This window comes from Tamandua tetradactyla, chromosome 18 (assembly GCF_023851605.1).
Source record: "Tamandua tetradactyla isolate mTamTet1 chromosome 18, mTamTet1.pri, whole genome shotgun sequence".
Taxonomy (NCBI): domain Eukaryota; kingdom Metazoa; phylum Chordata; class Mammalia; order Pilosa; family Myrmecophagidae; genus Tamandua; species Tamandua tetradactyla.
In genome coordinates this window covers 56,144,962-56,169,591 of record NC_135344.1, presented here as the reverse complement: position 1 = coordinate 56,169,591, position 24,630 = coordinate 56,144,962, and the positions used below count along the sequence as shown (strand labels likewise).

The 24,630-nt window shown below is 38.8% G+C and overlaps 1 protein-coding gene and 1 long non-coding RNA gene across 8 annotated transcripts in view; one reads left to right on the top strand and one right to left on the bottom strand.

Moving 5' to 3' along the window:
* Positions 1–24,630, top strand: part of LOC143662212 (uncharacterized) — a 337,353-nt gene that overhangs the window by 293,022 nt on the left and 19,701 nt on the right. For all 6 annotated transcript variants that reach the window (XR_013165223.1, XR_013165225.1, XR_013165220.1 and 3 more), the window contains one exon: positions 10,696–10,747. This is a non-coding gene — a long non-coding RNA (uncharacterized LOC143662212). The remainder of the gene's footprint in view (positions 1–10,695; positions 10,748–24,630) is intronic.
* The window catches only part of CHST9 (carbohydrate sulfotransferase 9), a 277,877-nt gene continuing 256,856 nt past the window's right edge, over positions 3,610–24,630 (bottom strand). For both annotated transcript variants that reach the window (XM_077135734.1, XM_077135735.1), the window contains one exon: positions 3,610–6,299. In XM_077135734.1, the coding sequence (XP_076991849.1) occupies positions 5,214–6,299 (1,086 nt within the window). In that variant the 3' untranslated portion in view covers positions 3,610–5,213. The remainder of the gene's footprint in view (positions 6,300–24,630) is intronic.

Below are 24,630 nucleotides of genomic sequence, written 5' to 3'. Positions count from 1 at the left end.
TCATCATAAAACTCCCTGACCCTCAGTTTTCTTGTTCACAACATGGTGGGTGAAATAATGCCTAAATTACATATATATATATATATATATATATATATATATATTTTTTTTTTGGTAAGGATGAGATATGCTCTTCATGTATTAAAGGAAAATAAATAGTTTTCCAGGGTCTGCTACCCCAAATATGCTCAATACCTGAGTCTTTTTTTTTTTGACCAGAATCATGCATTTTTCTCAATCATTTCTTCCAAAACACAATAAAACAAATTCATCATCTTAGAAATGTGAACGATTGCTGTCTCCACAGCTATGCATTAGGTAAATGTGTTACTATTGGTGTCTGTTAGTATAGACAAGGCATGTCTAACATCTCTTTCCCCTGTTGCCCTGCTCTTTAGATCCGTGGGTCCTATAGATGCCTGAAAGTCCGAAGACAAACATATACACATTATATATCAAAAGAAGCTGTACAGAATCCTTTGCACTACATCATCAAAAACGTTGGAGTAACTCTTTCCATGCAGTGCCTTGCTAGATATGGTGCAAAGTAGAATCAAACAGGTCCAGTTCCCTTTCTCTAAAAGACTTAAGACATATTTCACTGATGAAAACTTGGATTTTATATTCATATAAAGAGAGATGAATACCAAGTGAAAAATAGACGAATGAAGCAAAAAAAAAAAAAAGATACATATATAAGGAAAGGAATGCTCTTTATTAGTAAGAGAAGAATCTGATACATAGCAAATCAGGGGAAATTATCTTGCCTTTTTCCAGTGATCAGAGTTCAGGAAGAGATGAGATTTCCAAAGTTATCTGAATAATCCAAAGAGATTACTTGGTGAGTTAACATGAAATGAATGTCCAGAGATAGAGAAGACAGTGTTCCAAACACAGTGTAAGACTCGTGAAGAGAGGCTTAGAGATGGGGGATAATTGCTTAAACAAGCTTTGGCTACATTTGTCAAGAAGGATGTGATCTTGGTGAAGAATTAAGATGTGAGCCACTAGGCAAGCCTGAGAATGAAATAACGTGAGGCAACAACTTTCTCACTCATCCTTCATTCTCATCCTTCCTCAGCAACTGCATCTGACAGACTAGGGAAAGTCTGTTCTCAGCATGCTCATCTTCACTTTGTTCCAGGTAATTTTCAGTTGGTTCAAGTCAACTTTCTCTTTTCTCCTTTTCTATAAGAGTCAGCTTCCCAATCTTCCTATTATTGTGAAAAGAAACTCAGGAAAAAGACACAATGTAAAATTACTTAGTTTCTAAAAGTAGGCATGGAAAGTTTCATAGCAATGACAATCTTCAGTAGCGGCAAAATGCCTGTTTGGGAAAAAAATGGCCTGGACTCTCTCTTTTGGACTAAATTCCTCTTGATCTTGCCTACATTCTGGTCAAAATGATATTTTGTTTTTTGTGAGAGTAAATTTGTCCCGGGGATTTTTGGTTTCTTTTTAAAAAGATATCCTGTCCCATGATTAACCAGGGATTAAAAAAAGACAAGAGAGAAAAAAAAGAGGAGCCTATTTTTTTCCAAAATCTTTGAAGTTGGTATAACCAGCAGAAATGAATGGATAAACTGATTTAAAGTGGGAACACTTTAACTAGCTATGTATATTCATATTCTATATTTAAATCAAAAAACCTTTCAGGAATCCAATTTATTTCTTGCCTTTAGTTGTTCTAACACAGTTAAAAGAAGCCAAAAGTAATTATTTAAGTTTATTATATTCTAAGAAGAGAATCTGGTAGTGGTATTTGCTATATGGGTTCATCTTACTTAAAAGCTGTGTCACTTTAAGCAGGTTTCTCAATCACTCTGTGCTATAGTTTACTTTATTATATTTGGAGGCTGGCCTTATAATAGCATTTATCTTAGACTGTCTATGGAGATTAAATTAGTACATCTAAAGCAAGTGGTATTGAATAAATGCCAGCTCCGATTATGGATATTGTTGTAATAATTATGATTATGACTGAGATTGAGAAGATATGATCTTATACATAAAACTAAATTGAGTTAGCCCTAGTATAAGGTTCTTGATGGTTGAGCCATTACTAAACTTCTTTGGCTAACAATTCTTCCAATATCAGAACATGTTGGGGATGTTAACCATAGGCAAAGTGTCAGTTTTATCGTGCTCTGTGAAGACCTAGGAGCCTGAAGGCTGACAACGTCTCAAGAGGTCAAATGAGAGCTCATAGTAGGGAGATGGTTGCTATAGGTCTATACTACGAATTCCAAGTTCTACTAATTCAACAAGTGATCTTTATAAAGGAAACTCTAATATTCCAAATTCTTTGCCTCTTCTTTGTACATCCCCTACACCTAAACACTATATATTTTAAGAGATAACATCTTTTCAAAAATAATTATTCATGAATAAAATGTAAGTGTTTTTTTCTTTTTAATTGTAAATGGTCTTCAAATAGCTTTCAAATTGCTGGAGGATATTTTTGAGGCAGAAAAGTTAGTAAATTCTCTAGTAAAGTGAGAGAATTTAGCAAGTGGCCTCTAAATTTCCACTGACATTATGGATATTTCCCAATCCATATGACAAAATCAGAACATCCGTGCCCTGTATGTGCACTTCTGTTGACGTTTGTGGCAGTTTCTGGGCACAATCACATGAATACTGCAATTCCATAGGTAGTTTACCAGGTTAAATGAGTGTGGTTTTGGGTTTAATTGCCAACTTGTTACCTTAATAGTACTTTCAAATAGGGTCTAACAGACTGAAGGGGCTGCCTGGTGTGTTACTGCTGCCTATGAAAACAAATAGGATCCTTGGGGTTTAATTAGGGAACTTATAATTACACCTACAGCATGCTAATGTTAGAATGGGAATGCAGGCATTTAGAAGATGTGTCCAGATCTGGTCACTTGCCTTGCAGAGATTAAATCCACGAAACTGTGACTGTCCAAAGAAGCAGCAATGCTGGTACCTGAGGTTTACACAGAGGCCAAAATGACAAAGGTGATGTTAAATGACGTTAGGTTAGCTGGCCTGCAAAGCAGAACAATTCAGGGGAGAGAAATGCAGTGGGTGTTTAAAATCACAAGGAATCCAAGATGATGACTGGCTGTTTTGGCCTTAACTAGAAAAGACAAAATCATGTAAAGTGAAGAGCAGTACATCAAAAGTTTGTTCACCCTCAGCAAGAATAAACATTGCCTCTGGAATCCACAACTACAAGATGTAAGGATATATCGTTTCCCAATGCATTAGAAGTACTATTAAGAGAGGTAGGATCCTCGTTTCCAGTTTTTTTCTCCTAAGCTATGGGAATTGAGGCCTTTTTGTTTGTTTCTCAGAGAGCTTTAAGGATACCTTTGAGAAAATGACCTTCATTCTTTATAGCAAATGTCATCTAAAACTACTTTTGTGTAGTTTAGGAATAATTTCAGCCTTCTTGGCATATTTTCTATTCTCTTTCTCCCCATAAAAAGATAATTTCAGTGACTCAAGTTTCTAGGGTCTACTCTACATGGCATAGCAAAATTTTAAATTATACAATTTAAATGATTCTAGAGTAATACTCCTTAAAAATAGAGAGCATGGCTTAAGCGTATGGTCTAGAGGCAAGAGTAAATGGAGTGGAAAAGTAGTAAAAGGTCGGTTTAGAAGGTTTAATACTTATGATCTGGCAGCCTACTGCACTTTCTTTAGGAGACACAGATAGGGCAGGGTAGGTGTGGTCAAAAAGTGAAGCAATTCATGAATACTGAGCCATGAAATAGAAATTCAAAATGAAATGAGTATGACTATAACCTTTTGGTCTATTAATATTCAAAAATTAATACCTTTCTTTGAGAAGCATTCTGTACATTTACTGACAAAAGAAAACAGTTTGGGAAGAGGAACATGTTCAAGAAAAGCATTTAAATAGGATTTAAATGACATGTGGTTTGCTTAACTCAGGGTAGTAGGCCACTAATTAAAATATGTTTCCCATCCGAATGTGTCTTCTCATTTAGGGTCCTTTGGAGAAAATTTCTAAAATGCATTGCAACTTTTCATACTGGCGACACATGGTCCTATTTTCCAAAGACTTTGATTTAATATTTGGATGCAGTGGCATTTGACTTTGTTAGTATAGACTATTTAAACTTAAAAAGAAAATACCTTAGTTTGTTTATGCATAAGCCTATTAAAAAACGTTTCTAGAGGCTCTTGTTATGTTTATTTTCTAAAACATAACCTATCTTTGAAGTGGTATATTAGTTTTTAAAAAGTCCTTCCCAAGCTGAATAATTAGCCTCTGCAAACAAGAGCTATTCTTAGAGGATGTTCCGCATATAAAGCTATGCATGTAAAACTTTGATTCAAATAATATTCTTATGAAACCTTGTTATTGTTTGAGGTCTATATTCAAAGCGGCAATTTTTGTATGCAATGATTATTCCATCCTGAAACAATCCCCCCCCGCCCTATTAAACCAGAATTAGGAGCACATTTTATCTGATGAAGCTTAAAGTTCTCAACCTCTTGATCTAGAAATGAAGACCTTTAGTAGTTGTGTTCATTATGTCTTTGTGTAGAAAGCTCAAAAGAAAACAGAATCAATTTTCTTAAGTTTTTCTGGAAGAGGAAGGTTGCTTTTGTTGCTTTGATCTTAGTATGTTATGTATTTTTTATTGGCTGTTGACTATAAAAAGCCATAGCCTCATTTTTTTTGGCTATATTCTTATATTGTAAATCACATAATGCCTTCAATCTAAATTGAAATGCCTATGTCCAAAATATCAGTGCAAAATTGATTCATCATTGATAGAAAGAATTCCAGGGTATTGGCAAACTATCTGATGGTTTGATTAATGTGCCATAGATCGTTAAAAATATAGTCATGCACTTTAGACAATGAATTCCTGGAAACAGACGTACACTCATGCTATTTTAGATCCCCCCTCCTACAACAGCCAAAGACTGTTTTAGCTAATGTAACAGCTGGCTAAGTTATTGCTTCTACAATATAATTCAAAATGCAGAAGCAGTTCTTTTCCAAACATTTAGAGCAACTCAAATTGTTTACATGTCTCCTTTTGGTAATTTTCCTATACTTTTGTGCCAATTGGTGTAATACTATTTGGTGAAAAATTTACATTAAATCAAGACAATGCATTTAGGTCGATTTCTTACATACAGAGAATGATAGTAAAATGACAGTTGCTAACTTGAAATACACAGTTTTAGAAAATGAATGCAAACTACAAAAATGGTGTTGTGTAATTAAACATCAAATAGTCCAAGTAATAAAAATCATAGATTAACTGTCTCTCTGTTCTGGTCAGATCCTTTAAATACTGTCTCACGACTTGAGCATTGGTTCTCTCATCAGAAGAGTGCCTGTCCTTAAAGTTTGGAAATTTCAGCTCTTTTGGAGCACCAATCAGCTGTAAAAAGTAATTGGTATCTTCTTCCAAAGTTTCAAATTTCCCTACAAAATCATAATTGATCAAACACGGATAGCAGAGTTTGCTGACCTTTTCCCAGTGAATGTCCATTCCTACTGGACGGTGGGAATCCAGCAAATAATGGATGAACTCTTTGAATTTGACTCCAGATCCATTATTTAATTCTTTTTCACAGGCATTTGGCCGATATTTCTTTATAATTGCCTTTCCAAATACTGGATGGTAATAACTATTGGGGTGTTCAAATTTGTCCCTAAATGCTGACACTAATCTTTCCATAGGATCACGAACAAACACAGCTTTGGTGTACATATTTAAACGAGTGTATATCCCTTTTAAGTCAAAGCTATCCAGTGTTCTCAAATGCTTTCCATAGTGGACAGCATCATGGGAGATGTTGTATGCAGAGGAAGCCAATCCATTTAGTACCATCAGGATTCTTTTCCAGTTGGAGCATCCAGCCTTTGGTACCTCACAATATAAGATTTTGTGTTTATCTTCTACATAGATTCTGGATACCATATGAAAAGATTGAAGACGACTCACCCCACCATATTTTCTGCAAAACTGCTGGAGGAGAGACCTGCGTTTTTCTTGGGTTGCTTCAGTTTGCTTCCATTTGTTGTCTCTGAGTAAACTTTTGTTTAAAGGGTGAATGTCCAATGGCCAATTCATTTTGCTGGACCTCTTGAAAAGGGTCTTGGGTCCTTGAGGTTGTTCAATCAACTTAGTTGTCAGTGACCCCATAGTCTTACTCAAAGCCTCACCCTCTCCTTGTGTGTGACTGGTCTTAGTTAATAGCACAGTAGGACTTCTAGAGTTGCCTAGAAGACTTTCCTTTTTCCCCTTTGGATCCTCAGACATGTGGAAGTTGAGATTCTGTTAAAACAGAGGAGAAATATTTCAAGTATAATCATAAATATGGGTATACTAGATAAGGAACTAAACATTTATTTTAGAATACTATCGAGGCAAAAAAAAATACTATTGAGGAGAGCATATTTCATGTAAACTGCCAGAACAGTTTAGCAATTCATGCCAAAGATATATTTTGTAATAAGTCTTGTAACTCTATAGAATGTAACTTAAACATTCTGTAGATCACTGATTCTTGAGCTATGAAAGCATGTAATAGCTTTAGTTACTGATTTTGTCAGTGCATCTGAATCTAAATATGAATGTAACTGTCCTTGGATTGAGTGTTTTGTTGTTGTATTTGGGGGGCATTCTGAAATGTATGGAAACATTCAGTACCATAAATTACAACTTAAAACTGTAGCAAGCTAATCATAAAATCCCTGTGAACATTTCTATTTTCTAAGGATTATAAAAATATATTTTTTCCACTTGAAAATGTCTTATTTTTCTAACTTCATTTATCACCATAATTTAAGCAGTGCAACCGTAATAGCATATAATTTCATTCACTTATGAAAACTTCTCTCATTCTCAAATGAGGAATAACTAGGGAATCTAGAAAAATCTACTTGATGTCTTGCTATGTAGAACTGTATCAAAAGTAGAATGAGAATGTAGTTTTCTTGCCAGAGGAAGGAATCAGTTCCTCTTTCTTCATCTGTCTGCATCTTCCCTACAACTCTTGTAATGATTGGATTAAGTCAGATATGAAAAATGAGATATACAAGGTGGCATCCTCTGGTAGGGACAAAAGTTGTATGAACTTTGGTTTTTTTCTAGGTGAACTAAGGAGCTTTTGGAGGACTCTTAGCAGAGAAGTGACATGATGTGACAGATTTGAAAAAGTTCATTGTGGAGAAAACTGGACTGAAAATATACGTATTGGGGAATCAGCATGTTGTTGGACAAATTAATGAATAAATGCTGTGGGAGTAATGCATGGGGCCACCAGCCTAAATATGAAGCAATTAGTGGAGGAAACTTATATATATATATATATATATATATATATATATGTTTTTCAAGATAGTATGAAGGGAAGGGTCATTACTCCTTATAAATAGACTTCAGTCTCTTTTTTTTTTTTTCTTAGTTCCAGTCAGTTTCTTCAATGTTCGTCAAATCGACATGATGGGAAAGCATTCATTCTCTAAAGTATGACGTCCCATGAGGCCTGGTAGTTGACAGCTACCAGGTTGTCTCCTACCCATAATTCTATCTCGCCGTCATACTTACCTTATGCAAACCTTTATTAGGATGTGACTAATGCCCCTCGCCTTCCCCCTCCCACTCAACTACACACCTCTTGCAGTCACAGCAGAGGCTTTCCATCACTGAGAGGCTTAGACAACAAAGCAAAGTTAGTGACATTTTAAATCTGAGGCTGTGCTTCCCAAATTATTTTTCTTGGAACAAAGTAAAGAATTTTGATGCCCATAGTCTTAAACTAATGAACTGCCACCATTATCCTAGTAATGATAATGGCAATAATAAAAACCATAATGAACAGAGTAAAATCTTATATCTCCATTTTCCTTTGAGGTACTTCATTCTGATTGTCTCCAAAGCAAAAAAAAAAAAAAGATTAAGTCAAACCTATCCTGTTCTCTCCACCAATGGTTCCTCCTGTGCTCTTTTTTATTTCTGAAATTGTTCAGTTACTTTCTGATCACTCAATCACAAAGTAGGAGAGACGCTTTTAACAATCAGAAAGTAAGTTGGTTATTTTACATCTCTTAATGTCCCTCTTTTATCTTTTCCTTTTTACTACCTCTTAATTGGATATCTTTAGTATTCTCCTAATTAGTCTTCCTGGAAATATTACTAAATTCCCCAAGCATTTTATTTTTCATCTGTTAAAATGTTGACTGGCTCTACCACATGTAAAACAAAGTCTAAATTTCTCAGCTGGCATTCACAGCCAAAGGGGGCATTTGGATCTCCTTCTCTCTGTTTCTGCTCCCTTTCTGACTCTATCCTCCATGAGCTTCCTTCCTGGGCAGCAGTACCCCTCCACTTATCCTCTCCCCCTTTTGGGGGACTTTTCAAATCTTCTAGGCTGATATAAAAATCCTGCTTTTTCCAAGAAAACCACTCAAGTCTCCAGCAAGTGATCCTGCTCTCTTCTAAATGACTTTAACTCTATCACTTATGAGGAAAGTAATTTTATTCCAGCTTATATGGTTATTTGATTTTTCACTGGAGACACTTTTTTATTCCCAGCTAAATTGTAAGCTATGGCAGAAAACTATAATTCTCCATGTATGCCTACAAAGAATGGGTATTATTGCAAAGCTGGTTGAAATATATGTAACTACTGATGAAAAAATAAGTCTCCAAGGAAGATGAATGAAAAAATATGTGTGGAATATTCATTAGCTCTCCATTAAATTTAAAAGCCTCATTCTTATTTTTGAAGGCCTCTATATCAAATACACTTCCTCTGGAAAGTCTTCTCTGATCCTTAGTATTTAAATTAATTGTGCTCTCTCTTTGCCCCTCTGAGTTGTGAGGAGCCCGCTGCACATGAGGTGCTGTGTTAGATTACAGAGATGGGGGTGAATAAGACAAACACAGTCATTGCCACATGGAGCTGAAATAAGGAACAAATACATTAAGCATACAATTACACAATTAGTCTATTACAATAAAACAATGTTTGTATGTTAAAAATGTATATGTTTATACGTTATTTTATGAAGAAAAATTAAAAAAAATACAAGGGCTTTAGCAGTGTGCTATTGAAGGTTGGGAAAGCAGAAATGGCAATGCAGGCTACTAGGATGAATCTGGAATAGTTTGAGGGTCAAGTCATCTGTTTAGCACTTTTTATTTTACTCTACCTAGTTTTGATAGTTGTTTAGGTGACTGTCAGCCCAATTTATTATAAATTTTATAAAGGTCAGCTTACGATCTTATAAATCTATATAATCCCAATCTTGCATAAATATGCTTTTTAAATTTAATTGAATTCAAGAGCAGTATCATTCCTCTTCTGCCCCCTTTTAGGCAACCAACTCACATTGTTTTTACACTGTTGATTGGTGTACTTTAGTAAGACTTTATCTGCTATTGTGGGGCTGACAGAAACTATATAACTAGAGGACTTTGATTAGGCATTCATTCAAAACACATGCGTTGAACTGCTACAATATGCTGTTTCAGGAATCACGTAAACAATAATGAAAGAGAAAAATGTGGCTCTTTGAGGAAGGTCGGGTTTATTGGGACTGATAAAAATAAGTACTTATGAAACAATATGATATAATAAGTATATAAATAAGTACTTGTGAAACAATGTGCCATAAGAAAGGATGCCTAGAGTACTTAGAGGGCAGAGAAAAGAGTACTTAATTTTTTCTGATGAGATTTTGGGGGACAAGTTTCATAAAGGAGCTGATGCCTGAAATGTCTCTGGGAAGATGACTGGAAAGTTGATGGTGGACAAGCCGGGGATGGGAAGGGCTGTACCTGCTGACGTGGAAGGGACACGTGGAGGGACTGGATTCAGACAAGAGTGAGACGGGGCTAGGTTGGGGGCTCCTGTACCACACTAAAGAGCCTGGACTTTATCACCTAGTCATTGGGGATTCTCAATAAGGGAATGACAGATTTTTAACTTAGAATGAATATTATTATTAGGAAAGGAAATTAAGTAATGGGATACGAATGGAGAAAAAGAGAATTACTTGAGGTGGCGCAATGGTGGCTCAGTGGCAAGAATTCTCGCCTGCTGAGCCAGATACCCTGGTTTGATTCCCGGAACCTGCCCATGCCGAAAAAAAAAAAAACCAGAGAATTACTTGAGAAAAACGAGGCAATTGACAGATCATACTGGAAGAGTGGGAGGAGAAGGAAGTGTGAGGAATGGCTCCCTGTTGACTGGTGAGCGGAAATGGGAGTAGCAGGTTTTATGGGAGGTTGTGGAGTAGGTGTGGGTATTTGCTGCCTTCAGTTTCAGACCTCTTGAGTTGGAGGTGCCTCTGAAAGATCTGGATACAGAGAGCAGGACACCTAAGCTGGGCCCACAGCTTTGGGAGTTATCGGCTGGTGGAGGTGTTGACTGAATGTGTGGGCCTTGGTGGCATTGCTTAGAGAGACCGGGAGCAGTGACCACAATACCTGCCATTCCTGGGGCACCTGCAGACCCATGGCACACACTGCCACCTGCTGTCATTGTGACCTTTCAGTTCCATTTTACAGACGAAGAAACAGTCTCAAAAGTAGTAAGTAATTTGCTTAAGACTCACTGCTTAAATAGTAAGGAACAGTTTATGAGCTTGTTTTTTAAAATTTTTTTTTAATTTTTAATTTTCCCTGAGCTCCCAGAATTTATTTCTCTTGTTGTATCTTGCAGAGAAGAGAGGGGAACCAGGATGGGATCTTGAGGACATCACCACTTGGCAATGGTGAGTAAAGGAAGGGTGGCCTGAGAATGGGCTCATAAATGACTGGTTTGCTGTATAAATAAATGTTTTCTCATTTTGGTTTGAGTACTTTCTAGGGCCCAGGACTCTGCCTCTTCCTGGAACAAGATGAGTCAGGCACCTCTCTGATTCCTTAGCAGGCATGCCCCTGTAGCAGTGGGGTGTCAGTGAGTGTGTGGCTCTTGTCAATCCCCCCCAGAAGCCCTTTGACAAGATTCAGAATCCAAAAAGATGGGAATGTAATGGCTCCTCCATTGGAGGCTGCATGGTCTGCTCTGGATGCGCCTTGAGTTCAGGAATAAGTTTGGATTTCTACGGAAGGCAGGTGGGTGAGAGCACAGCCTTCCGGAGTGGGGTGGGACTGGGTGGGTGGGGGGGCGTATCTCTGGCTCTGCCACCTCGTGGCTTGGTGTCTGTGGGGAACTTTCTTAGCCTTGCTGGGACTCAGGTTTTTTCTGAAAAGTCAGCCCTATAGTAGTGACTACACTTGAGGAGAGGGGTTGATTAAATGAGTTAATATAAATAAAAGACTTATTAAAGGGTCTGGCACAGAACTGACATGCTTAGGGCTACTATTCAGGAATAATTCATTATTTTTCAGCTAAGAAACAGCCACTTGCTTTTAAAAAGTGGAAATATGGCTCTTTATGGTAAATATGTGAGCTGTCACTGTAGTGTCTTTCAGGCTGACTACAAATTTGTGCCAATGGTTCCATTTTTTAAAGCGTCCTCAACGTGGTAGATTATGGGTAATTAGACAAATTTGATGATGATAATTTTGGTGATTAGATGGTGATTTTTCCCCTTCATATCATTTAGCTTTGGTAGTTTTCTAATTTAATTTCATAATATTGCAGCTAGTAAATTATCTTTTGTGATTCGCCTTGAATCTGGATTTGGGTGCACTTGCATTTCTTCATCCTATCATGAAGGCCTGATTATCTCTAGTTGTTCCTAGGAGCAATGATGGAATGGGGAGAGATGCATGAAAGTCGGTCCTTTCTAGGAATAGAAGTGAGTGCTTCTCTGCCTGGTCTCTCTGGACTTCTGTAATCTTGATTCAAGGGCTTCTGACACCGACTGCAGAGTTATGTGGGGAGTGACACCAGTGGGACCTGGGACAATCAGTAGCCATATGGATGGGCACTCCCAATATGGGGGTATGTCTGCCCTTCCAAGCCCAGCACTCTGGCCTCCCTCTCCACCCTCCCTCTCCCTCCTCCCCCCTCAGTTATCTATTGAACAAATGTTTCCTGAGCACCAGCTGTGAGCCTGACTGTGCGTTGAGTGTTGGAGGGGTCGTTAGCCAGACAGATGCTGTCCCTGCTCTTATGGCGCAGCCTTTGGATCAGGATCAGAGAAGAAAATACAGAAAAGGAAACCAGGAATTGCCGTACATTATGGAAAGTTGATAAGATAGGGGATGAACTTGATGCTGGGAGAACATATAAAAGAGAAGCATCTAATCCAGGCTTAGAGGTCAGGGAGGGTTTCTTGGAGGAAATGTAGGCCATACCAAAGTATTTCTATTTCCTTTCTCTGTGAACATGTACTTATTCCTTCTCTCTTGATAATCTTCTCTGTTTCGTTTGCTTAGTTAAAAGGCTAGGGCACGGAGCAAACTGATTAGTCGCTACATCAACTCAAAGACGAAACTATGATTACATACGTTTTACAGATGAAGGGTTTGAGGTTCAGAGTTTTTAAATAACTTATGCAAGTTAACACATGGTAAAGCTGTGCCTCAAACCTTTTTGTGGTTTGCTTGTCATCATTTGTTTCCTTAGAATGTAGTTTATTTGGAATTGATTCCAGAAAACACTAGTAGGAAAATGAGGAAGTGAGACAGGGAAGGGAAGGCAGAGAATAAAGGGTGAATTATCAAGCAAGTCAGAGCAGTGGGAATGGATGCTAACTTCCATCGGGGGCCTCTCTGAGCCGGTACAGGACAGGTGTCCTAGAGTTATCCCACCAAACCCAGTCAGACATGGGCTGAAGGCCTCTGGAAGGGGGTTCTGGCAACCCCAGCCTCCCCACAGGTGGGCCGGGCAGACTGTTTCAGGCAGAGAGGACAAGTACTGGCAGTCAGCTGGAGGTCGGGCCAGAGTGCAAGGAAATGTCAGATGAGGGGAACATGGGGAGGGCACAGCCAGCATTGTCATAGAGTCAGTTAACCATATGGACTCTGTTTCTCATATTTAAAGTGGGAATCCTACCAGCTATGCTTACATGAAACTGTTAGAAAATGGAAGGGATGGCGTTTTGTTAGGATCCAAGATCCTAAACAGCCGGATTCTGCCTCGTCACAATCACTCTCCCTTTGGAAGTGTCCATGGCATGTGTTTGTGTAAATATACATAAAATAAGGCTGAGGGAAGGAACACCCTATAACGAGATATATCCTAGTCCAACTGAGCTGAGCTAGACTACCTGGATTTGCAAGAATTCTCATGCCCAGAGAAGGCAGACTTAAGACTGTACACCAACTTTGGATGAGGTCTCTTTGGACCCTTTTACAGGGGCCCCTGTTAAAATCTCAGATCTCAGCTCTCTGAATCTGATAACTCCAATGACAGGGAAAGATGATCCCTTTTGAGATTTATGAGATAAATGCAGTTATAAAGTGCCTAGTACAATGTCTGTCATATAGAAGCTTTCCCCCCAAATGCTAATTCTGCCTTGTCTCACTTCTTCTCTGATTTTCCCTCATACTGGATGTATCTGCCATAATACTTGCCTTTCCAACCTCTGACTGAAATGGCTATGGCAGCAGGCCCTGTTCATGGAAGTAGTGAATAGGGGTGGACATCAATTCAATTAGGAGTGAACACCTGATCTAAGAGCATCTTATCCGTAGGCCTGCTGGCAGCCAAAGAGGTGGCTTGGAGCAATGCACCTGCCCAGGTGGGTGGACAGTAACAAGCTAAATCAGTTGACCATCCCCACTCTGGGCTGTAGACTGAAAAATATGAGAAGCTTGGCCAGGGTGCCATTTTGAAACTTTTATATATCCCAGAAAAACCACATTATTCAAATCTTAATCCAATCTTTGGTGGCAGACCTATTGTTTGGGTGGGGCCTTTTGATTAGGTTGTTTCCATGGAGATATGACCCACCCAATTATGGGTGAAACCTTTTGATTAGATGGAGATGTGACCCCACACATTCAAAGTAGATCTTAACCCTTTTACTAGAGCCCTGTATGAAGAGAATAAAAGGTGGAAAGCAGAGAAAGAGAGCTCAGAGGTGACACAGAGAGCAGAGCAATGAAACCAGACACAGATGTTTGGAGATGTCAAGCTAAAAGGTTAAATCCAGGGTTGGCCCTGGAGACACTAAGAGAGGACCCACAAATGTTTAAAGTGAAAGTAAATCCAGTTGGAATTAGAAGCTGAAGGCAACAAATTAGAAGCAAAGAGCAGCAGACACCTGCCATGTGCCTTCCCAGCTGAGAAGTGTTCCATATGTCAGCAGCCTTTCTTCAAAGTCAAGATATCTTTCTCTGGATGCCTTAATTTGGACATTTTCATGGCCTTAGACCTGCACATTTGTAGCCTAATAAATTCCCTTTGTAAAAGCCAATCCATTTCCCGTATATTGTATTCGTTGCATTCCAGCAGCATTACCAAACCAGCCAGTTATTGGTGAGAAGCAAAATAGAGCAGTCACAAAGAGCAGAACCCAAGGGGACAACTGAGTCAGGATAATGGTGAAACTGAGGATTTTAGCATGGGATAAGAGCCCAACCCCATGAAGTAGCATATACCTAGGGGCCTCTTTCTTCCCCTATCCATTGCCTACTAGTCCAAAGCTACTTGAGCCTGGTAACAGCAATGCCAACTGAGAAAGCAGCAGTGACACTGGCAGTAATACATTCCGTTTGTCTCATTTGATTAAGCATCTGTCAGTCCTAGATCAGATTTGCCTGTGTCAGCATCTTTAAGTGACACATACACCCCTCTAGCTTATGTCTGCGTATTTGACAGCTCAGCTTTACTCAAGAGAGCCTCCCCAAAGCTTATAACAGGCAAATTGCCCTTGGGTGCTGAGCTACCTGGGTGTTGAGCTAGGAAGAGGAGGTTGCCTGTGGCACCACCTCATCCCTTTTGGGATCCTGAGGCTATGCTGAGAGGAGTTTATTTTCAGGATTTTGGTCTGAGAAAGAATGCAAAGGAAGAATGTGAGACATAAATTGGAAGCAAAGCAGAAGGAAGAAGAGGAAAAAGGGGTTAGGGTGGGTTTTCCTATAAGGGGGTGAGAGTAAATAGAGCTCTAATGAAACAAAGGATGATCAAACGGGCTTAGACATGATGACTACTCTCTAGAATGAGTTGCAAGTTTTTATCTACTTCTGTATTAAGATCGATTTTATTTTATTTATTTATTTTTTAAGATCAATTTTATTTTAAGAATATTGTTTTATTAACGCTACACTTAGAAAATTTAGGAGTGTTTCCAAAATGGGTTGTTTCCCATACTGATGACTGTACTTGAATCCAGATCTCAATGAAATGACTACCAAGAGATATCCATGGCCCTGATCTCTGTAGGTATGAACTGCACTAGTCCTGATTCTTTAGGCGAGAGTCTTCAGTGTCTGGACAACCTGAGGCCTGGGAGCCAGTATAAGATGACTCCTACTGGACATAGAGGACCACTGAGGGGTTCCTGCCACCTGTAGCCAAGCCTGGCTATGGGACAGAGATGGGGAGCATGTGTGCGTTTCAATCCTATCTTCTGTTTTCCTTAGGGCAGGTGTGGGGTCTTGTGTTGACATCCAGTCGTAATTCCCATTTATCTTGAGACACAGATGGTCAGAATTCTCCTTAATCTATTTATGGAGACACATATATAAAAAATCGGTCAAGCACAGTTCTCTAAAGGTCCTCAGACACTGTATCATCTCCTTTCCTCACTATAATTTTGCTCCCCCTACTTGGAAGGAGCAAATGCATTTTAGCATACCTTGTTCAGAAAAAATAATATCACAGTTTAATTAACCTCATTCACTTTCCACACAAGGAAAAACTGATTGTCCTCATCAGGGGAAAGGAAGTCTCGGGCTTCATGCAGGGGATTTTCCTAAGGTCTCCTGTGACCACAGGCCACTAGAAACTAACTATGGAAGTGTACGGAATTGAGTGCTGTTTACCAGTGAGAACCAAAGAAAAGACTTGCACATCTGGATCCGTTTGCAGATCAGTAGGAAGACCCTTTCGCCTAATCTGCTGTCCATGATCCAAATATTGAGAGTCACACTGTTCGGAAGCCTGGCATTTCGGAGCTGTGAGGGATGTGTTTACATCAATTGGCAGAGAAGATCTGTTTGTCTGTCTTGACCCCTGCTAGGGTTCCACTCTCTTGTACATGGAAGAAATCATTTGACAAGTGAGGTTGTAGGAAGAGGATGAGTGATGAGTGTGGGATTTGGATGAATGTCTACTGAGTGCTTCAAATGGGCCAGGCACTCCGCAGCATAATTGAATTTAATGGTCAGACTAACTCTAAGAGGTGGTAATCATCCTATCTCCATTCAACTTTCTCAGTCTTTTACAAGAGCAACTGCTAGAGCAGGGGTTAGAATCCAGGTTTGCTGAGCTTCAAAACCTTATGCCTGTCACTGTATAGCACGCATACTCCCCCCACCCTCCGCGCTCCCCCCACCCTCCGCGCTCCCCCCCCCCCGCCCCCGCAGGGCTCTCAGTGTCATCATCATCTAGAAGTGGAAGAGTATTTCCTTAATATTAGAGCCAAGGGAGTATCATGTTTTCTCTCAAGCCACATTGGGTGGCCAGGTGTGCCTGCATCACCTCTAGTTAGAGTGGACAGTGGATACCACTCACCCCCTAGTTATTTCCACTCTCTGATTTGCATTTTATATGTTAGGTACTAGGAACTGATGCTGTACTGAACTAACGCAAATACTTTAGCATAGTCAAGGAGGTACTGGACCTTTGCCCCTACGAAACCATGGTATAGACTTTGCATCTCCGTTATGTAGCACCTAGATTTGTGCTAGTGTTAGAACAAAGCCCCACGTCTTAGTAATATCTTTCTCTCTTCTGCCTGTATATTTCCTTTAGAAACACCTATATCCAGATTTGGTGGTTATAGAGTGATACTGTCTTCCCTCCAGCCACTTTGGCCTGTTCAAGAAAATGTATTTATCTTGGCATTTCAGCAGCTGCAAATCTGAGAAACATACAGTAAAACATGGGACCTATAGGTTTTATACCTGGATCAGGGATGAAACGAGAAGATATCGTTCTATCCCTGATAAACTCCCAGTGACTGGAGAACCTGGTCTCCATGGCTTTTTATCAGTGAGACACTAGCTGTGTAAGTTCATCTCCATAGTGACTGATACATTGAGGAAAACTATCCACTTCCTGCCATGACTAAGGGGCCCACGTAAGCAGGGGACCTGAGTATTCCATGGTTACCTCCTCTAACTCTCCAAACTCATCAGCAGGGTTGCATCTCCTTCAGACCCCTAGATTAGAACTCATTTTTAAAGAAGCTTAGCTTCCATATTCTAGGGAATACTTTATCAAGTGAATGGTCAGAAATACAGAAGCATAACTGTGTTTATAGCTTCTCTGGAGTCATATGGTCCTCAGATGGTCATCTCCAAGGTTACTGGTATTATTCTGTCCCACTAACCACGCTATCCTGCTTTCATGCCAGTCCCTTTTCTGTACAGTGCCAACTTCAAGGTATTTTCCAGCTCCCAGCCCTGCACTATTTCAACTTTGGGGAACTAGAGATCCACAGACTAATTCGCAACAGAATCCTTGTATGAGAAGACAGGTTGTGAGACACATACTCCATACCTAATTCAGCCCAATAAACTGAGAAGTGGGAGAGAGATAGTCTTGAAGACCAGACTTAGTAGGCTTTTATCCCTAAAAGCATGCTTTATCCTAAAACTGCATGCTTTTACTTACAGTTATTAATTAACTTTAAATCAAAGTTCTTATACCAAACCTGGACCCTACTTCATTCACTTGCATCAGATGCCTGGCTTAGCAATTTGGGGCAGTTGACTCAATCTTTCATCTGAAAAACAGATATAATGATGCTTCCCTAATGAGGTTGTGAAAAATCAAATGGAATAAGTATATAATGGCTGACATGTAGTATATACAATAAAATGTGGCTTTTAATCACAGCTTTCATATTTCTGCCAAGAGTATCACCTATGTTCAATTACCCTTGGGAAACTCTTTTGTTGAAAGCCTTTATTGAATCATAAATTGTGGAACAGAAATACATTTCAACTTATTTAAGTCAAACACCATGAAGGGAGACATTATTCTCCCTCTTCTATTGCTTCCCAAACTCTAAAACACAGATTTGTATTACTATCCAATCTATAGTTTTCATATTTCCAGGCATTTTTTCCCATGCAAATTTGTGTACTATATCAACAGTAGATAGAATTCTTAATTTTTTTTTTAAATCAGTCATTAAGCCAACAAATGTCATCAAATCTTCTGGGATGCTTCAAGAACAAAATCTACCTTGAGTATCGGTCCTCAAAAAACCCCCGAGCTTTCAAAGAATCATATTGATTGCAAATTGTTTGAATGCTTCTTCAATAAAACTTTCAACAGCATACTTAAAATCAGTCGAAAAAGTGTTCCAACCACTTGATTTCAAACTAAGCAGGTTCTTTTTTATTAGAAACACTTCAAAGGGGGATTTCATTTACTAATACAGAAGGAACAAGCCATCACTGCACCAATCTAGAAAGAATAAAAAAATTTCAGGACAATAAGAAACACAACATTTAGTTAACTTCATTGCTTTCTCAGCTGTTAAATTCCATAGTATTTGCAAATATAGTGAAAAAGATACCAATTCTTGAAAGCCTATATCTTTAATCATTTGCCATTGAGTGACCATTTTAGAATTTTATGTTGTGCTTCATGAATGACATTCTGCTTTGCTGTGAATGCCTGAATAACCTAGGCCCCTCTCATTCTAAACAATAATGCACTTATCCTATCAAATCACAGTAAAAGGAATACCCCTGAGAGAGGAACTGAGGAAGTCAGAATGTTGTCACACACATCATAAAGTCACAGAACTTTGAAGTCACCTGATAGAAAAGATGTGGATTCTGCTTTGAACCAAAGTTTTCAGTATATTATTAATGGAAATTAGTGAAAATGGCAGCTAAAGTAAAAGTTAAACTGAATGACCCAAGCTGACTTATGGAATCTAGTACAACCTTTAAGCTAAGTCTCCCTGTTAATAAAGTTTGTGAAAAAAGCCCATTTATACTACTACTTAGCAAGTTTGTAAAGGCATGGTGTGGCACTCGTGAGAAGCTAATCTCATTTACTGGGAAGCCAAACATGGCATAAGATTTCCATGCAGTTTTGCCAGGGCACCCTAATCTCAAGCTGTAATACTCTAAAGTATATTTTTGTCACGATCTTCCAAAGGAACCCCTGCCAATCAAAAGGAGGCCAAAGTGACTTGACTTTAAAAGGACATTGAAGCCTGGGCTCACCCCACTTTCCCCCTCTGGGATATATGATTAAATACACCCACAGTGTAACACATACTGCTTTATTTGGGGTGGGGGTGGGGGACTTGGGGAAGGAAGGAACTTCATGGTGAGGCCCACAAATAGAAGAAACAGTACTGTTAGAATAGTAATTTACACAATGAATAACTGCAATCATCTTCTTAAGAGGAATTCACTCATGGGAGACATACTTTAATTGCTGTTGGAAAAGCTGTATGAAGTAGAGATTGGTTTCAGTGACATTAGTAAAAATTATGTTCTAGTAACTGGAGGTAATGGGATATAGAATTCTGGCAGCAACTCAATAGGAGAGTCCCAGGTGGCTAGGCCATGGCTAACACTAAAGAGGATTAAAGACTTGTCTATGAAGAATTTTGGATAATACCTGGAGTAACATACTATGCATAAACCAAATCATATTATTTTCACAAGTTTTATCAAGTTTTACACAGTAAAAGTTTTTTTTTCCCCAGAAGGAAATTTCACAGCAAGAATGCTGCAGAATACCTAAACACGGAGGACAGCATTCATGCAAGATATAATAATGCACATAATTATTAATTATATATAATATAATTGATATTGCATCCTTGATACAATAATGCATACATTTCAGAATGGTTATACTGTGATTATCTCTAGGGCTTTTGGCAACTACAAGGCAATGGTGATGGAAAGAAAGCAGAAAGCATGGCCCCAGTATCGAGGTCCACAAAGCAGCTACCATCTTCTTCTGTATGTGTTTTCTTTTTGTGTTTTGTTTTCTTTACTTTTCTTAATCAACTCTACTCTTTTTGCTGCTTCTCAGCAAAACTGGCAAAAACAAAGTTGTAATCATTGAACACAGCAATCAAGGCGTTTAAAACCATCAATATTCTGGGGCAAAGAAAGCAGTGTATGATATTTAGAACTCTGATTTATAAACAGGGGTAGTCACACATTTTCCTGATCCTGTCATCATAGGTCAGACTTAAATTTATTTCAAAACTAAGTAGGAAAATTTGGTCCTGGAGTGATGTGTACAGTCCAAAATATTCCATCTGATTTCATCCCATTTATCGAATACCCACAAGGGCTGAACAGGGCGTATCAATGACAGAACCCAGTATTAGGTCACACATTTCACTTTCACAAATGACATCCTTTTCAATAACAGCAGTTTTCATGTAGAACTGGTCCATAACTGCTGAGTCAAGCTTACTCAACAGGATTTCCAGGCTTTGATATAGCTGACTGATGACATGGCTTTGGGTAATCCAGAGTTTACAAGTATCAACCGTGAGAATTCCTATGTCCCATACAATATGCTGCTCTATATGGGAAAATTGCATTAAGAACCTCTATTTATTCCTGGATTCTTGTGTGGGTACCCTTGGGGAGAAGGCTTTATGGAATTCTTATGAGGATGAAAGAAGCTTTGAATTGAATCAAACCCACTATAATCCTTAGCAAGCGTCAACAGAGGAACCAGTGCTTTCAGTAAGGGGGTGGTATCACATGTCAGAATGAAACATCTCTTGGAGACAAATATGCTATTCTCCACTGAGAACACAATCTTCCTGCTTGCCAATTTTTCTCACACTTATGATTGAACTTGGCACATCTTTCAAAATATGTCCCACTCGGATCTTGGGATGGTGCAAACATCCCGAGATCCTTGGTTTGCATTGGGCTGCTGCCTAGAGAACCAAACATCTTCTAGATTCTCAGTCCCTTAAAAAAAGTGTGCAGCTTCCACCACTGTGAAACTAGGGAATAACCAACAAGTCACAGAAAATCAATTAAATCAAATCCCTTCTCTAACCACTGCTGCAATTGCTGTGGATTGTTCCAGCAGTGTTACTAAAATTGAGGTTCCTTTTGGGGGGGGCTATAAGTCTCTATTAACTTTGTTAAAAAGGTTTAATAAAATTTTCCTGGCTTTTTTTTTTTGTGTGTGTGAGTATAAGTTGAAAGTGAGTCTGTTGGAAATAGGAGGCAGGTACAGTTCAGTCTCTTGTATACTGTTTCCCTCATTTCAGAGAGTAGAGTAGAAGCTAGCTGCTGTCACTGGCTGTACCATATGAGGCAGGAACCTCTTTGTAATCCTTGTCTTAGCTTCTTACTTCATTTCTTGCATTCAAACAACAAATTCTATTTTCTCCTAAAATGTTTATTCTCTCTGCCAATATTTCATTTAGAGACTTTTATTTTCATGTCCAAACTACTGCCATAGCCAGCTAATGGAAATCATTAAACAGTGCATTTATTCAAGAAATATTAATTGAATACACCTAATATGTGTACTGTTTCCTGGCATTGGGGTTAGAGGGCAGAATGGCAAGTAAACACATTTTTAAAAGTTTAGATTGTGATAAGTGTGATGAAAACTTAAAAACAGATTGATAGGACAGAGTCTAGGTGGTGGGGAGTGAGCGGAGGAGGCTACATTATTCGAATTTTTTTTTTTTTTTTTTTTTTTTTTAGTATGGGCAGGCACCAGGAATTGAACCCGGGTCTCCAGCATGGCAGGTGAGAATTCTGCAACTGAGCCACCATCTCACCACCTGAGGCTACATTAAATAGATGTCTGTAGAGACCTATTTGAGGAGGGAATGCTTGAGCTGAGATCTAAGCCATCAGAAGGTACCCAGAGCATTTCAGGCAGGAGCAGCACGTGCCACAGGCCCTTGCAGGGGAGGAAGCCTGGTCAAGGAGAGGTTGAAGGCAGCCAGTGTGGCTGTCTGATGGGAAAGAAGTCACAGCCACACAAAATGAAATCACGGAGTGAGGCAGCACCACCCAGTGCAAGAACACCCCCTGGGGCGGGTCCCGGTGGCTCAGCAGGCAGCGTTCTTGCCTGTGATGCTGGAGACCCGGGTTCGATTCCTCGTGCCTGCCCATGCTAAAAAAAAGAGAACATATTCTGGAGGTTTTAGACAGGGTGCAACATGATATGACTTACATCTTAGAAAGCTCACTCTGTCTGCCCTGGGGAGAATGGACTAGAGGCTGGTAACATGTGGAAGTAGGGGGAAAAAATTACAGTGGCCTGGAGAGAGATTGAGAGCTTGTACTAGGGGAGATGGAACAAAAAAGAATACAGGATATGATTAGGTCCATACTAATTTTTTGGAGGTCACTTCCCAACTTCAAAATTTCAGTGTCACAAATCAAAATTTCCTTCCTCTTTAACTTTTTTTAAAAGGCCCTCTATGATCTGACTGTTCCTCAAATGGTTGTCTATCCTTCAAGAACCTATCAAGCTCCTTTATTTTCTGGGAGCATCTTCCTGACCATTCTAGTTTTCATTGGTTATTGACTTCTCCAAACTCAACACCTATGCTGTACGTTTAATAAGCAAGCATGTAATAACACACTTGCTATTACTTAGTGCAATTTTCTATCTTCTCTTTCAAGATAGAAAATTCCTCTAGAGCAGGCAGTGTGCCTGCAGTTTCTTCCACATTCTCTGTAGCACTTACTTAGCACAGCTCTCAAACACAGCATGGTTTCAAAATTGCTTATTGATGGATTGAAAGCATGTATCACTGGCATTTGTCTCTTCAGTGTTTCTCTCTTATGAAGAAGGGTGATTATCTGTCGATATTCATTGCATCAATGCACCAATATGCAAGGCAATACATCAGTCATCTCTGAGATAACCAGATGAGGCTTTATTGTAATTTCTTTCTATTTCGCTAAGATAATTTCACTTGCTTTGGAGTTTATGAGGCCATAAGTGGCTCCCATCTGTTGATGAGCATATTTCTAAGAGTCATTTAGTCTCAAGTATGGAATACTTGAGGGGAAGTTAAATCGTAACTTTTATATTAAGTGTCATCTTAGTAACAGAACCAAAATTGGAAGCATGTGTTCAATTTTGGTCTTTCATTTTCAAAGCTTTAGGTCAGGCAAAGAATTAATTCCATTTGTTTACAAAGTAGATTATGCTTAATAAAATCTATTTTGTTTATAGTCACATTTTAGTCAATCCATTGCCTTAGAAAATGAGAGCAATCTGATTGGCTAATCATTCAACATAGTAAATTACATTATTCCACATCCACAGAACATTGGCCTAATTGAATTATCCAGTAATAGTAAGATGAAAATATTCCCCTTTAATATGTTTTTGGCAAGGCCCATACCAGTGATGAAACACTGAAGAATCTTGTTTATTCTACCCTTGTTTGATGATCAACCACAGAATGTAACATAACACTTCTATGGATAATAACTTTTTCCACATTAAGGATAATAAAGATGAGGTAGCTTTCACTGGGATCTCTTCCAGTAGCACACTGAATTTTCACTATTTGTATTTCTTTTCCACCCCCAAATTTGTTCTTTGGTAAGTGCTACTTTACCAAATAAAGTTAAATAAAATTGGTTTCAGTATATGCATAATAAAGGAGGTAACTATTACCACTTTTCTCTCTAGTAATAGGGAGAAAACTCTCTAGGGCCAAGGGACATTTTCTCAGTAAAATGCAGATGCATACAAAAATCTGTGCATATTTTATTATATTCAGAAAGTCCATCTATAATGCCCAAGGAGCTATGCCCTAAGAGTTCTGTATTACATATATAACATGAATTCTGCAGAAATCACCTGGAACTAATGACTACTAATTCTTAAAACACAATTATGTTATTTTACCAAGCAACTCCTATTCAAAATTACTACTGAAGTACCCCGTTTAAACAATCCCAGAAGTCATAAAGTTTTCATTGAGACCCACATTCAGTTAATTATCATGAGAAGAAAGAATAATATGAATCACATAGTTTAAAAGGTAGATTTAAAAATGCTATATTTTACAATGTGTATTCACACATGATGAAACACTGGTTCATTGGCCCGTTCTGACCATAGCTATTAACCCAAGAAATGAATGGAAGACTTTGTATATGGAGGTTGATTGAGTTACCAAGTGCTAAAGGGGCTCTGCAATTTGGGCTTTTGCTCAGTAGAAAGTGGCTACTGTGGTTTCTTGCTATTATTGAAAGAAAACCCCCAAATGGTGGTGGTCACTATTTTGCTAATAAAACCTGCTCAGAAATCAGTGCTATAAATGAGATACCACCTCACACCTGTAAGAATGGCTGCTATTAAACAAACAGGAAACTACAAACGCTGGAGAGGATGTGGAGAAATTTGGACACTTATGCACTGCTGGTGGGAATGTATAACGGTGCAGCCACTATGAAAGACAGTTTGGTGGTTCCTCAAGAAACTAAATATAGAGTTGCCCTATGACCCGGCAATAGCACTGCTAGGTATACCCAGAAGAGCTGAAAGCAACGACACAAACAGACATTTGCACACCGATGTTCATAGCAG